We start from the raw sequence: 12,949 nt of genomic DNA on the forward strand, positions 1-12,949 counted from the left end.
GACAACTCTGAGACACTTTTGTACTGCTGGGCACTGCTCTAAGGTCAGGCTAGACAGGTCCTTCCTACAGTCTCACTTCCATCTCTCCAGCTTCACAGTTGCGAGGCTGGGTGGGAAAGCAGACCTCCTGGGGGCTCAGAGGAACTCAGCCTGACGCTTTCCTTCCTTCATGAAGGTCTCTGGGGAAGGTGGGCGAGGTGCTGGCCAACACCTGGGCCAGAGCTGGAGTGAGCTTTTGCGCGCCCACAAGGTCCCAGCCCTATGTGGCAGGCGTGTGGGAACTCCAGATGGCTTAAAAGATCACTGGGTTAGGAGCCCCACTCCTTAACATATTTCTGTTCCTCCTCTGACTTGGCCAAGTCCTTTCTCCCCTTCTACCAGCCTCAGTTTACCTGTCTGCAATTTGCAACCCTGTGTATGCTGTGTGGCTAATGGAGGGACAGACGGTGTGTGTGTGTTCTGAATTCTGTGTTCCTATTCTGCATTGCACCCCCCACCCCTGCAGTCAGGATACACCCCAGGTCCTCACTCTGCTGTGGTTGCATTGAGGGGGAATTCTTCCCAGAATCCCCCAGAGGCAGGACAAGCAGGACAGGAGACTCACCACTAACCCACCAGGTTGGGGATACCACTGCCTCCGAGCCCTAAGATGTTACCACCTTCCCCGCCGGCTCCTCCTGGACTCAACCTGATCCTTTTGCCGCTGAGTCTACACCCAGATTAGCTTTCAAGGCCCAGAGGAGGAAGAAGGCTGGGGCAGAAAGTGTGGCTGTCCAAGCCATAGACAGACAATGTTCAGGCCTCTTGTCCATGAGTTTCACAAATATTTATCTAGTGCTTTCTCTCCTGGGTCCCTCTTCCAAGACCCGGAGAGAGAGGAGGGAAATCTGGATGACAGCAAAAGGGATTGAATAGACTGGATGACCCCGCCCCTGGCAGGCAAACACTAGTCCACTGACCCTCGTCTTCCTGGATGACTTCCCAGGTTTTTCACCCTCCCCAAAAGCAGCAGTTAGATGTGACTAGATGGATTCTTGACTTTCTGGGTCTTCCCTTTTTCCCAAAAGCCAAAGAGGGAGGAGGGAGGAGCAAAGGGGAGTCTGCTTGGGATCCTGGTGGGTTCATAATTACGCCTGAGAGTTTGCTAATTAGGGGCTGCTAATTAAATATATCATTAGGGGCCTTGCCTGGGGGCCTAACTGTGCGGTGGCCCTTTAAAAGAGTCACCCCTCCCCCGCACAGCACACACACACACACACACACACATACACACACACACGCACACACACGCACACGGCTCACTCCTTTTCGGGAAGTTCTGCCAACATGCTGCCTCCCTCCCCCAGAGAAGCCTGCTCCTGGTCTGTGGGTGTGAGCCGAGGGCAGGCTGTGGGTTAGACTTCCAGAGGAACTTTTCAGAAGGTGGAAATTCTTGGACACTTGAGGCTGGAGGAACCCCAAGCTACTGGCTTAGGTGACAGCTCCTCTGGCCCGCCTTTTCTCTATAATAGGCAACTGTGTTACCATAGCAACATGAGGGCGGGCCTGGGAGCTCAGACCTTGGGCACCCTTCTGGGGAGAGCAGACGCTGGGTGACCTGCACAAATTGCTTCACTTCTCTGAGTCTTGATCCTGTACTTTGCGAACGGAGTGGAAGGCTTCTCCCCAAAGGCCAAGTGTGTCATCTTGGCAAGAATAGTCAGAGACGGTGACAACAGTGAAGCCCAAGGCTCGAGGCCCCCAGGGAGAAACTTGCATGGTGTGTGCGTGGAACAGCAGAGGGTAAAATGGCTGGAACAGAGCAGGCAAGGGAGAGGCAAGGGAGGGGCCACAGTCCCCTGCCCCTGGAGCTGTGGAGCCTTCTGAAAGGAGGATGGATGGGAGCTCCTGGGTGCTTGTTATCAGTTCACCCTTGTGTACATGGTAGAGGGCAGAGGACTTTGCACAATCACTTCCCTCTTCACGCCTCTTCTGTGCCCATGGCACACTCACCACCACCCCCTCCCAAATCAATAAAATGTAATAAAAAATAAACACAGAAAGACAAATATAGCCACTCAGACCAGAACCTACCACAGCCAAGGGCCAAGCTGAAATGGCTAGAACTGCCCAGTGCACTCCTGAGCCCCAGCTCTGGACTCCCACAGAGACCTCATGGTGCTTTGTGCCTGGCGCCCTTCCCTCAGCCCCGTGTCTCAGGATCCGGTCCCTCTGTGTCATCGCCTCCCGCCACAGCTCCCACCCTGCGTACGGCAGTATACTACTCCACTGCTGTTTCTGCAGTTAATTGTTGAGGGACCTCTGGGTTGTTTCAAGGTTGGCCCTGTTATAGATAAAGCTGATGTGGACGTTCTCCTGGGGCCTTTTTGGTGAGACAGGCTTATAAGCCTGTCCTAGGAAGCGAGCTGCTGAATCATAGAGTATGTGATGGTTGGCTGCAGGCTCCCAAACTGTTTGGATTCAGTTATGTTTCCAGCATTTCATAAGGCCCCTCTGTCCTGGCATTCCTGTGTCTTTTCCTCCGGGCACCCATGTGATGATCTCTGTGTTTCCCTGAGTCTCCTTGTCTCCTGAGCTGGTTCACAGTTCACCCCTGTGTTGTGGCCTAACAAGCTGGGACTTTATTGTTTGACAGTGCTGGTGATGAAACCCAGGGCCTTCTGCATGCTAGGTAGGCGATCTATCAGTGAGTCCAATCCCAAGCCCCTCACTGAGGGATTCTAGGCAGGGGCTCTGCACCTGAGCCACACCCCAGCCCCTCACTGGGGGATTCTAGGCAGGGGCTCTGCACCTGAGCCACGCCCTCAGCCCACATGGGGCCGTTTGAGTGACAGGGAGATATCTGATCCACTCACTTTGATCTTCTGCTCCTTCCCTCAGGACTCTACCACCCCCATGGCTGCTTTGGCCTTGGTGGGGGTTGTGCTCCTCCTGGGGGCACCCCACTGTTTGGGGGAGGCCACTCCAACCCCTTCCTTGCCACCTCCCCCTGCTAACGACAGTGATGCCAGCTCAGGCGGCTGCCAGGGTTCCTACCGCTGCCAGCCAGGGGTGCTGCTGCCTGTGTGGGAACCCGACGACCCATCGCTGGGAGACAAGGCCGCAAGGGCAGTGGTGTACTTTGTGGCCATGGTCTACATGTTCCTCGGTGTGTCCATCATTGCTGACCGCTTTATGGCATCTATTGAGGTCATCACATCTAAGGAGAAGGAGATTACCATCACCAAGGCCAATGGGGAGACCAGTGTGGGCACCGTGCGCATCTGGAACGAAACAGTGTCCAACCTCACACTCATGGCCCTGGGCTCCTCGGCGCCTGAGATTCTGCTGTCTGTCATCGAGGTCTGTGGCCACAACTTCCAGGCGGGTGAACTGGGTCCTGGCACCATTGTTGGCAGCGCAGCCTTCAACATGTTTGTGGTCATTGCTGTGTGCGTGTATGTCATCCCTGCCGGCGAGAGCCGTAAGATCAAGCATCTGAGGGTCTTCTTTGTCACAGCCTCCTGGAGCATCTTTGCCTACGTCTGGCTTTATCTCATCCTAGCAGTTTTCTCCCCAGGTGTGGTCCAGGTGAGTAAAGACCAACACCCCAGGGGAGCTTGGAGGGTCTGTGAGTGCAAGTGCGTGTGTGTGTGTGTGTGTGTGTGTGTGTGTGTGGTGTGTGTGTGTGCGGTGTGTGTGTGTGCGGTGTGTGTGTGTGTGCGGTGTGTGTGTGTGTGCGCGCAGTGTGTGTGTGTGTGTGCGTGTGTGTGCGCGGTGTGTGTGTGTGTGCGCGATGTGTGTGTGTGTGCGGTGTGTGTGTGTGTGCGGTGTGTGTGTGTGTGTGTGTGTGTGTGTGGACAGAACCACCAGATACAGCTGTGTCAGTCACTATTTGCACCAGAGGGCAAGTCAGAGATCCAGGTGCACGGAGAGGGCCGTGCCCAGCCAGAAGGTATTTCCCAAAGCCCTGCGTGGGCTAACAGAGCCCAAGGTCCATGTAAGACAAGCCTCAGCTTGCCACATAGTTACCTGAGAGCACTTCTTTTGTATAATTTATTCCTGACTTTGCAATAAGACATCGCTATTTGCATAATTCACACTACACTTGCATAGGCCAGCCCCTCCCCCGCCCCCTGTGTTCTGACAGCGCCAATCGATCTGAGTAACTTGGCACATTTACATAATATATCCACGGACCGACATCTGCGGTACCCGCATCTGCATAGTTTATCTCTCCCCGTAGGGCCAGAGAGACGGGCAGTTTGCATGGCTCATTCATTATTCATCTTCAGTTCAGATTCAGTGTGGTTTATACTCCCATCCAATTGGCAGAGACTCCGGCAGAGGCTGGTGTCCACTTTGCATAATTTATTTCCACAACGAGACAAACTTGAAACTCACAGCTGCCTGGCTCACACCCAGATTCCCACAATTCTCCACCTCTTTCTTGTCCAGTGTCTTGACCTGCACCCCTGCCTGTCCTCAGCTTCCTTTACAACGTTTGGTTAATTTATTTCCCACAATTCTATGACAGCTGCCTCTATTTGCATAATTTATTCATGGGTCTGGCCTAATTCGTTCCCGCACATGCATAATTTATTTGTGGTACCCAAGGCTCACTCATTCACGCTGTGCATGATCTGGTAACTCCTGTCACTTAATAGATCCTGCTCCAGACATAAAAATGCTTTAGGGTTGGCATCAAAGTGGAGACTGCAGGGATTTTCTGGGCACCAGGATTTATGCCCATAATCCTAGCACTAGGAAACCTGAGGCAGGAGGATTGCTGTGAGTTCGAGTTCAGCCTGGGTAACACAGTGAGAACGCTGCAGAAAAACAAAAAGGGGGCGGAGATGTAGCTAAGGGGTAAAGTGTGTCCCTAGCCCTCATGAAGTCTTGGGTTCCATCCCCAGCACAGGAAGGAAGAAGGAAAGGAGAGAGGGGAGGAAGGGAGGGAGGAAGAAAGAGAAAAAAGACACTACATAATCAAAGCCTCAGAGGGAGTTCACACCTAAACCGTGGCTGTAACACTGAGCTTCCTAGCATCCCTGGCAAAAAGTAGAGGATAGTGTATCAGTTTTCAGGTTCTCTTAAAAAGGACAGCATCCCGGCTTAGGGTCCAAAATAGTCTGTGTGAGCATGTGAGATGTAGGCTTTCCTGCGCGCATGTGTGCAGGCACAGAGGTCAATGTCGGGACCTTCCTCCACTGCTCTTCACCTTATTCTGTGAGTCAGGGTCTCTTTCTGCACCTGGACATCATTGTTTGGCTAGACTTGCTGGCTCTTGAGCTCAGGCGTCCTGCCTCCACCTTCCCAGCACTGGGGTTCTGAGGTTCAAGCTCGGATCCTCAGGCCTGCATGGCAAGCATGCTACCGATGGAGTCACCTCTCAAGCCCTCAAAGTGGTTTTTTCAGAGGGAGATGTACATATTGAGAGCTGTGAAGAAGGAATTTTAGACACTGTAGGTGAGAGGTGGGGAGGGAAGTGTGGAGGAGACATAAGAGCTAATCGTGACCTAGAGGGAGAGGAAAGCTGGAGGATGGCAGAGTGGTGGCCAGGGTCCCTCCAGGAGCGTCAAAGAGACTGGGTTCCAGTTAAGAGCAGCCTGGCTCTAGAAATCCCCACAATTGTTACGTGACTTCAGGCAAAGCCCATATCCCTTCTGGGTGGTTTTCACATCTGAACTATGAAAAGGGGATGTCCTGGGTCACCATAGAAAAAGAGGCTTGGGGCTGGGTGGTGGTGGTGCATGCCTTTAATCCCAACACTCAGGAGGCAGAAACTGGAGGATCCCTGTGAGTTTGAGACCAGCCTGGTCTACAGAGTGAGTTCCAGGACAGACTCCAAAGCTACACAGAGAAACCCTGTCTTGAAAACCCATAAAAAAAAGAAGGAAGGAAGGAAGGAAGGAAGGAAGGAAGGAAAAGAGACTTGGATCGTAGACCCTGAAGCCAAGTGCCTGGGTTCAAATCCAACCTCTGCTAAAACCCTCTATGACCTTGGACAAGTTCCTTCGTACATGGGTCTTTCCAGTACTGAGTTCCTAGGTCTGCTGTAAGGATAACTTAAATCATTCTGTGAGGGTCAGGCCTTGAATGGGTGTGCCTGGAACAGAGTAAATGGAGCTCTGCATCCCATAAATGAAGCTGTTGACACAACTGGCTTCTCGAAAAGTCAGTATTGAGTATACACTGAGAGGCTGGGATGCTCCCACAGAGCCAAATAGAAGTGTGTGCTGTGGCACATCCGTCCCGCTCAGAGGGGCCTCACATGGACCTGTGTGGATGAGTAAGCTGGGCTAAAGAAAAAAAAAAAAAACCAGACACCATTCCATCGAGAGGCAAAAGAGCCTCGAAATGAAACATAAATGTGATTTATGTCTGCAAAATCTTAAGGGAAAATAGAAAACAAACCAGGGTTGAGCATGCATACCTGTGATCCCAACACTTAAGAAGATCAGGAGTTCAAAACGAGCCTGGGCTACGTGAGATCTTGAGTCAAAAAAGAAAAAGAAAAGGAACAAACAAAAGTCAGAATTGAACTCTGTGCTCCAGTGATCATAAATAGCATCTTCAGGGACAGGAGTACCTTGTGTTCTAAAGGGACGTGGGCCTATTCCTTATGGTGTGGGACTGTCCCTCGGCTTTCTTGAAACCAGCAAGTTGAGATCACATCCCTCCTCCCCAACTATGATGACACCTGGGGTTTCTCATACCCCCTCTCAAGGGCACCCCTTCTCCTAGGGGTTTACTAGATAGGGCCTTGGTCCCAAGGTGGCCACCTCGTCACACCTGTTCACAGTGGCACCTCTAAAAGGTGAGAACCTTCCAGAAGAACCTTTTATTTACACTCAGGGAGGGAAATGAAGTGGGAAAGGCTGAGGTTTTCTGCTGATTAATGGAAAAACTCCAGCTTCGATGAACACAGACAGGGGAGTGGGGTGGCATGCATGAGCATTCTGCCTAGCTTTTGCCCCAGAAGAGCTGTGAGGTCTCAGAGCCATCAGGAGACACAGCAACTATGGGGGTGGGGAAACCGGGTCCTAAAAGATCATTTTCCAGGACTGGCAAGATGGTTCAGTGGATAAAGGCACTTGTGACATAGCCTGAGCAACTCCTGAAAGTTTTCCCCACCTTCACCCATCCCCCACTTCACAACAATAGATAAATTATTTTGTGTGTGTGTGTGTGTGTTTTTTTTCTTAAAGTCCTCTTTCTCAGACACATTTGTAAGTAACTTGTGAGGCCACCTGATCTAAAATACTCTCCCATCTTTTCTTCTCTCCCTTTAATGAGAAAGACAGCATATGGGAATTTATGCGAAAACCTTCAGGGCTGGAGAGATGGCTTAGCACTGAGAGTGCTGGCTGCTCTTTCAGAGGACCCAACTTGGGTTCCCAGCGCCCAAGTCTGTGGCTCACAACTGCCTGTAAATCCAGTTCCATGGGATTTGATGCCGTTTTCTGGCCTCCTTAGGCAACTGCGCAGACGTACTCTCTCTCTCAAATAAAAATAAACTTTTAGGGGGGCTGGAGAGATGGCTCAGTGGTTAAGAGCACTGGCTGCTCTTCCAGAGGTCCTGAGTTCAATTCCCAGTAACCACATGGTGGTTCACAACCAACTGTAATAAGATCTGGTGCTCTCTTCTGGCCTGCAGGCATACATGCAAGCAGAACAGTGTATACATAATGAATGAATAAATAAATTTTATTTATTTTTTTGAATAAATAAATTAAAAAAAATGAACTTTTAAAAACTAGGACGAAGCTGGGCAGTGGTAGTGCACATCTTTAATCCCAGCACTCAGGAGGCAGAGAGGCGTATCTCGGTGAGTTCGAGGCCAGCCTGCTCTACAGAGCGAGTTCCAGGACAGCCAGAGCTACACAGAGAAACCCTGTCTAGAAATACGCATGCACACGCGCGCGTGCGCGCATACACACACACACACACACACACAGATCTTCACACCTAGCTGGCAAGTGTTGCTGGATATTGCCATGTGTGTCCAGACGACAGACAGGCTGAGCCTGTGTCCTCAGTCAGCCCAAGATCATTGGACTAGTGATGGTAGTGAACAGAAAACACTTCTATTGCTTATTTTCTTTTCTTCTTTCCTACTGGAGATTGAGCCTGCGGCCTTACATATGCTAGGCAGGTGCCCTGCTACTGAGCCACGTCCTCAACCCTTCAGTGGTAGATTCCAGGCAAACCCTCTACCACAAAGCCATTTTATTTATTTATTTTTATTTGTATGAGTGCTTTGCTGCATGTTTGTCTGTGCGCCACCCATGTGCCTGCTGCCTTCGGAGACTAGAAGAGGGAGCTAACTCCCTAGAAGTGGAGCTATGGATGGTTGCAGAGTTCCCTGGGGTGCTGAGAGCCGAACCTGGGTCCTCTGAAAGAACAGCCACCGAGCCATCTTTCCTGCTCTGTCCATCTCTTTCTTAAAACTTAAAAACAAAAATATTTTTGAGGGGCTGGAGAGATGTTTCAGGGGTTAACACTGGCTGCTCTTCCAGAGGTCCTGAGTTCAATTCCCAGCAACCACACAGTGACTCACAACCATCTGCAGTGAGCTCTGGTGTCCTCTTCTGGCCTGTAGGCATACTTGCAGGCAGAACACTGTACATAATAAATAAATAAATTTTTAAAATTATTTTTGAAATCCAGATAGGTGGTGCATGCCTTTAATCCCAGCACTCTGGAGGCAGAGGAACTCTGTGAATTCTAAGCCAGCTTGGTCTACAGAGTGAGAACTTTTTGAGACAAGGTCTTACTATGTAGCCCTGGCTGGTCTTCAGTTTGCAGAGATCAGCCTGGCTCTGCCTCCCCAGAGCTAAAGGCGTGCACCATTACACCTGGCTAAACCCGTTTATCTTTTTTATTTATTTTTTTCGAGACAGGATTTCTCTGTAGCTTGGGAGCCTGTCCTGGAACTAGCTATTGTAGACCAGGCTGGGCTCGAACTCTTTTAAAACTTTTAAAACCCTTTTAAAACTTGGTGTTTATTTGTAGGAGACAAATGGGTACCAGAGTAGAAGGCAGAGAACAACTTGAAAGAATTGGTTCTCTCTTTGTGCTATATGGGTCCAGGGAGTCGACCTCCGGGTGTCAAGTTTGAAAAAGATTTCAGACATTTCCCAGGCTAGCCTAGAACTCGCTATCTTCCTGCCTCAGCCTCCCACGTTGCTACAATCACCAAATTGTGCCACTGTGAACAGATGATTTTACGTCTTGAGCATTCCTCATGCGCCAGGGGCTGGCGGCGCTGAGTGTTGGGGGCACATAAGTCAGCTCCAGCTTAGAGGTGGCCCTCATTTTCTGCCCCCACGGCTGCTGGATTCTTCAGAGCTGTTTCTCACCTGCCATGCATGGTGCAGCTTCTCAGGAATGAAAAGTAAACAAGAGCTACAGAAATGAGCCCTGAGAGTCAGCCCTGCCCCTCAGAGCTACTCACGCTCTGAGGATGGAGAGTCCAGCCGGGGCTGTGGTCACCATAGGTATGGGGAGACGGAGGGATAGTGGTGCCCCGAAAGCGGGCCTTCCAGATGAGGAGAGACATAGAAGGGGAGAGGGAGGAAGAGATGCAGGCTCTGACCCTGAGAAGCCAGGACTACAAGTGGGAACATCTATCACTTGGTGGTGGCTAAGAATGTCTCAGAGTCTCGCGCACACAGCCAGGCATAGCACTCAGCAGGTAGATGGATTAGAAGACCTGGAGTGAGCCAGGCAAAGAGCACGCATGCACACAGTGCCATTTGGAGAGGCACACTTCCTGCAAGGACAAAGGAGGAAAACTTTAAAGACTCTTCAAGGGTGTCTACAAAAAAAAAAAAGATTTAAAAAAAGACATAGAGACAAGGAGACCTAGGTAACAAGCTCAAATGAAAGGGAGGAAGGGAGATTAAAAACACCAGCTGGGGAGGGACAGAGAGGAGAGGCAGCCAAGGAGGCAGAGATGGAGAGTTAAGCAGGTTGAGGATGGCATGATGAGGGGAAAAGGGGAGAAATTAAAGGAAGAGAGGAGGAATCACCAACAGGGACATAGACCTGTGCTTGAGCGGGGAGTGGGGAAATGGATGGATGGGTGTGAATGCTTGAGTTGGTAGATGAATGGGTGTGTGGATAAAGGAAGGTTATGCAGGTAGATGGGTGTGTGAATGGTGGGTGTTTGGGTAGAAGGAAGATGGATGAGTTGGAGGATGGCTGGGTGTCTAGATGAAGGATGGATGGATGGATGGATGGATGGGAGGGATGGATGGATAGGTGGGTGGATGGATAGGTGTGTGAATGTGTGGGTGGATACATGCATGGATGGATGCATGCATGCATGCATGCATGTGTGAATGGGATGGATGGGTGCAAGGACGGACAGGTGGACACATGGGTGGATGGAAGACAGATGGACGGTGGATGTTCTGTTAGTTAGGGTTTCTATTGCTGTGATAAAACACCATAACTAAAAACAGCTTGGAAGAGGAAGGGGTTATTACATTTACTGTCTTAAGCTGGGCGATGGTGGCACACGCCTTTAATCCCAGCACTCGGGAGGCAGAGGCAGGCGGATCTCTGTGAGTTCGAGACCAGCCTGGTCTACAGAGCTAGTTCGAGGACAGGCTCCAAAGCCACAGAGAAACCCTGTCTCGAAAAACCAAAAAAAAAAAAATACATTAGCTGTCTTAGTTACTGTTCTCCTGCTGTGAAGAGACACCATGACCAAGGAAACTCTTATAAAAGGAAGCATTTAAATGGGAGCTTGCTTTCAGTCTCAGAGGGTGAGTTCATTGTCATCACTGCAGGAAGTAGACAGACATGGCACTGTAGCCGTAGCTGAGAGTTTTACATCCTGATCTGAAGGCAGGGGTGGAGGGAGACTGGGTCTGATGTAGGCATTTGAAATCTCAAAGTCCACCCCCAGTGACCCACTTCTCCAATGAGGCCACACCTATTCCAACAAAACCATACCTCCTAATCTTTACCTAAACAGTTCCACTAATTGGGAGCTAAACATTGAAACATATGAGCCTATGGGGGACATTCTCCATCATGCTTATACTTCCACAGCCCATCATCAAAGGAAGTCAAGGCAGGAGCTGGTACAGAGAGGATGGAGGGGTGCTGCTTCCTGGCTTGCTCAGTTTGTTTCCTTATACACCCCAAGACCACCTACCCAGAAGTAGCTGTAGCTGTCTCCCACAATGGGCTTAGATCATCCCACATCAACCACTGATTAAGAAAATGAATGAAAGGCTTGTCCGGAGGCAATCTGACTGACTGAGGGCATCTTCTCAGTTGAGGTTTCCTCTTTCCAAAAGACTCTGTGTCAAGTTGATATAGAACTAGCTAACACGGGGGGGGGGTGATGAATAGGTGGGTGGATGTGTAGGTGACGCATGGATGGATGGATGGATGGATGGATGGACACATGGATAGATGAATGGAGAATGGATAGGATAATTGGATGGATGAATGGATAGTTGAGTGGTTGTGTGGGTGGACACATGAATAGATGGATGCATAGGTGGGTGAGTGGATGGATGGATGGACAGATGGGAATGGTGGATAGGTGTGCGGATACATGGACAGATAAATGGAGGATGGATGGATGGATAGCTGGCTGACGGGATGGATGGATGGATGGATGGGTGAGTGGGTGTAAATATGGATAGATGGGATGAATGGACAGGTTGGTGGATGTGTGGGTGGACACATGGATGGATGGATGCCTAGATACATATATGGATGGGATGGTTGGATACATAGGATAGGTGGGTGGATGTGTAGGTGGGTGGATATGGATAGATGGATGGATGAATAAATAGGTGGGTAGACACATGGATGGATGTGATAGATATGTGTGGAGAAACGTGAGCACAGAAAAAAATAGTGAACAGAGATGAACAGGAGAGAGACAGCATATAGAGTGCTCACTGCCTGCCACCCGCAGGTGTGGGAGGCTCTGCTGACACTGGTCTTCTTCCCGGTGTGCGTGGTGTTCGCCTGGATGGCGGACAAGCGACTGCTCTTCTACAAGTACGTGTACAAGCGCTACCGCACCGACCCTCGCAGTGGGATCATCATCGGAGCAGAGGGCGACCCGCCCAAGAGCATCGAGCTGGATGGTACGTTCGTGGGCACCGAGGTCCCAGGTGAGCTGGGTGTGCTGGGCACGGGTCCTGCTGAGGCACGTGAGTTGGACGCCAGCCGGCGCGAGGTCATCCAGATTCTTAAGGACCTGAAGCAGAAGCACCCAGACAAGGACCTAGAGCAGCTGGTGGGCATCGCCAAGTACTACGCACTGCTGCACCAACAGAAGAGCCGCGCCTTCTACCGCATCCAAGCCACGCGGCTGATGACGGGCGCGGGCAACGTGCTTCGAAGACATGCTGCAGATGCAGCCCGCAGGCCAGGGGCCAACGATGGCGCAGCCGACGACGAGGATGACGGCGCCAGTCGCATCTTCTTTGAGCCCAGCCTCTACCACTGCCTGGAGAACTGCGGGTCCGTGCTGCTGTCAGTGGCCTGCCAGGGCGGTGAGGGCAACAGCACCTTCTATGTGGACTACCGCACAGAAGACGGCTCTGCCAAGGCGGGGTCAGACTATGAGTACAGGTGAGTCCCAGTACACAGAAGTCTCAGGTCCACATGAGTTAGGACCCAGGTCAAGGTGAGTCCTGGTCCAGATGACTCTCAGGCCCAAGTGGATCCTGAATGCAGTTGTGCCCTGGGCCCACGTAGGTCCCAACTATAGGTGTGTTCCAGGGCCAGGCAAGTCCAGGTATAGGTGGGTCCTTGGCAAGTCACATGAGAAGGTAGGAGATATGGTACCCCCTTCAGCTGAGCCTCAGGAATGCCTCTAGTGTCTCCTTTCCCTACTATATACAGATCCATAGCATCCGTGTATGAATTCATTCACTCCATTCATTCATTTATGATCCAGTCATCATTCATTCTTTCACTCCACTGA

General features: G+C 50.9%; 1 protein-coding gene across 1 annotated transcript in view; it reads left to right on the forward strand.

Annotated features, from left to right (window-relative positions):
• Positions 1–12,949, forward strand: part of Slc8a2 (solute carrier family 8 member A2) — a 31,223-nt gene that overhangs the window by 614 nt on the left and 17,660 nt on the right. The window contains exons 2-3 of the mRNA XM_041653439.1: positions 2,881–3,570; positions 11,930–12,594. Of these exons, the coding sequence (XP_041509373.1) occupies positions 2,896–3,570; positions 11,930–12,594 (1,340 nt within the window). The 5' untranslated portion in view covers positions 2,881–2,895. The remainder of the gene's footprint in view (positions 1–2,880; positions 3,571–11,929; positions 12,595–12,949) is intronic.

The sequence above is a fragment of the Microtus oregoni genome, unplaced genomic scaffold (genome assembly GCF_018167655.1).
Source record: "Microtus oregoni isolate MIOR12 unplaced genomic scaffold, Mior012 000006F_ref0000085, whole genome shotgun sequence".
NCBI classification, from domain to species: domain Eukaryota; kingdom Metazoa; phylum Chordata; class Mammalia; order Rodentia; family Cricetidae; genus Microtus; species Microtus oregoni.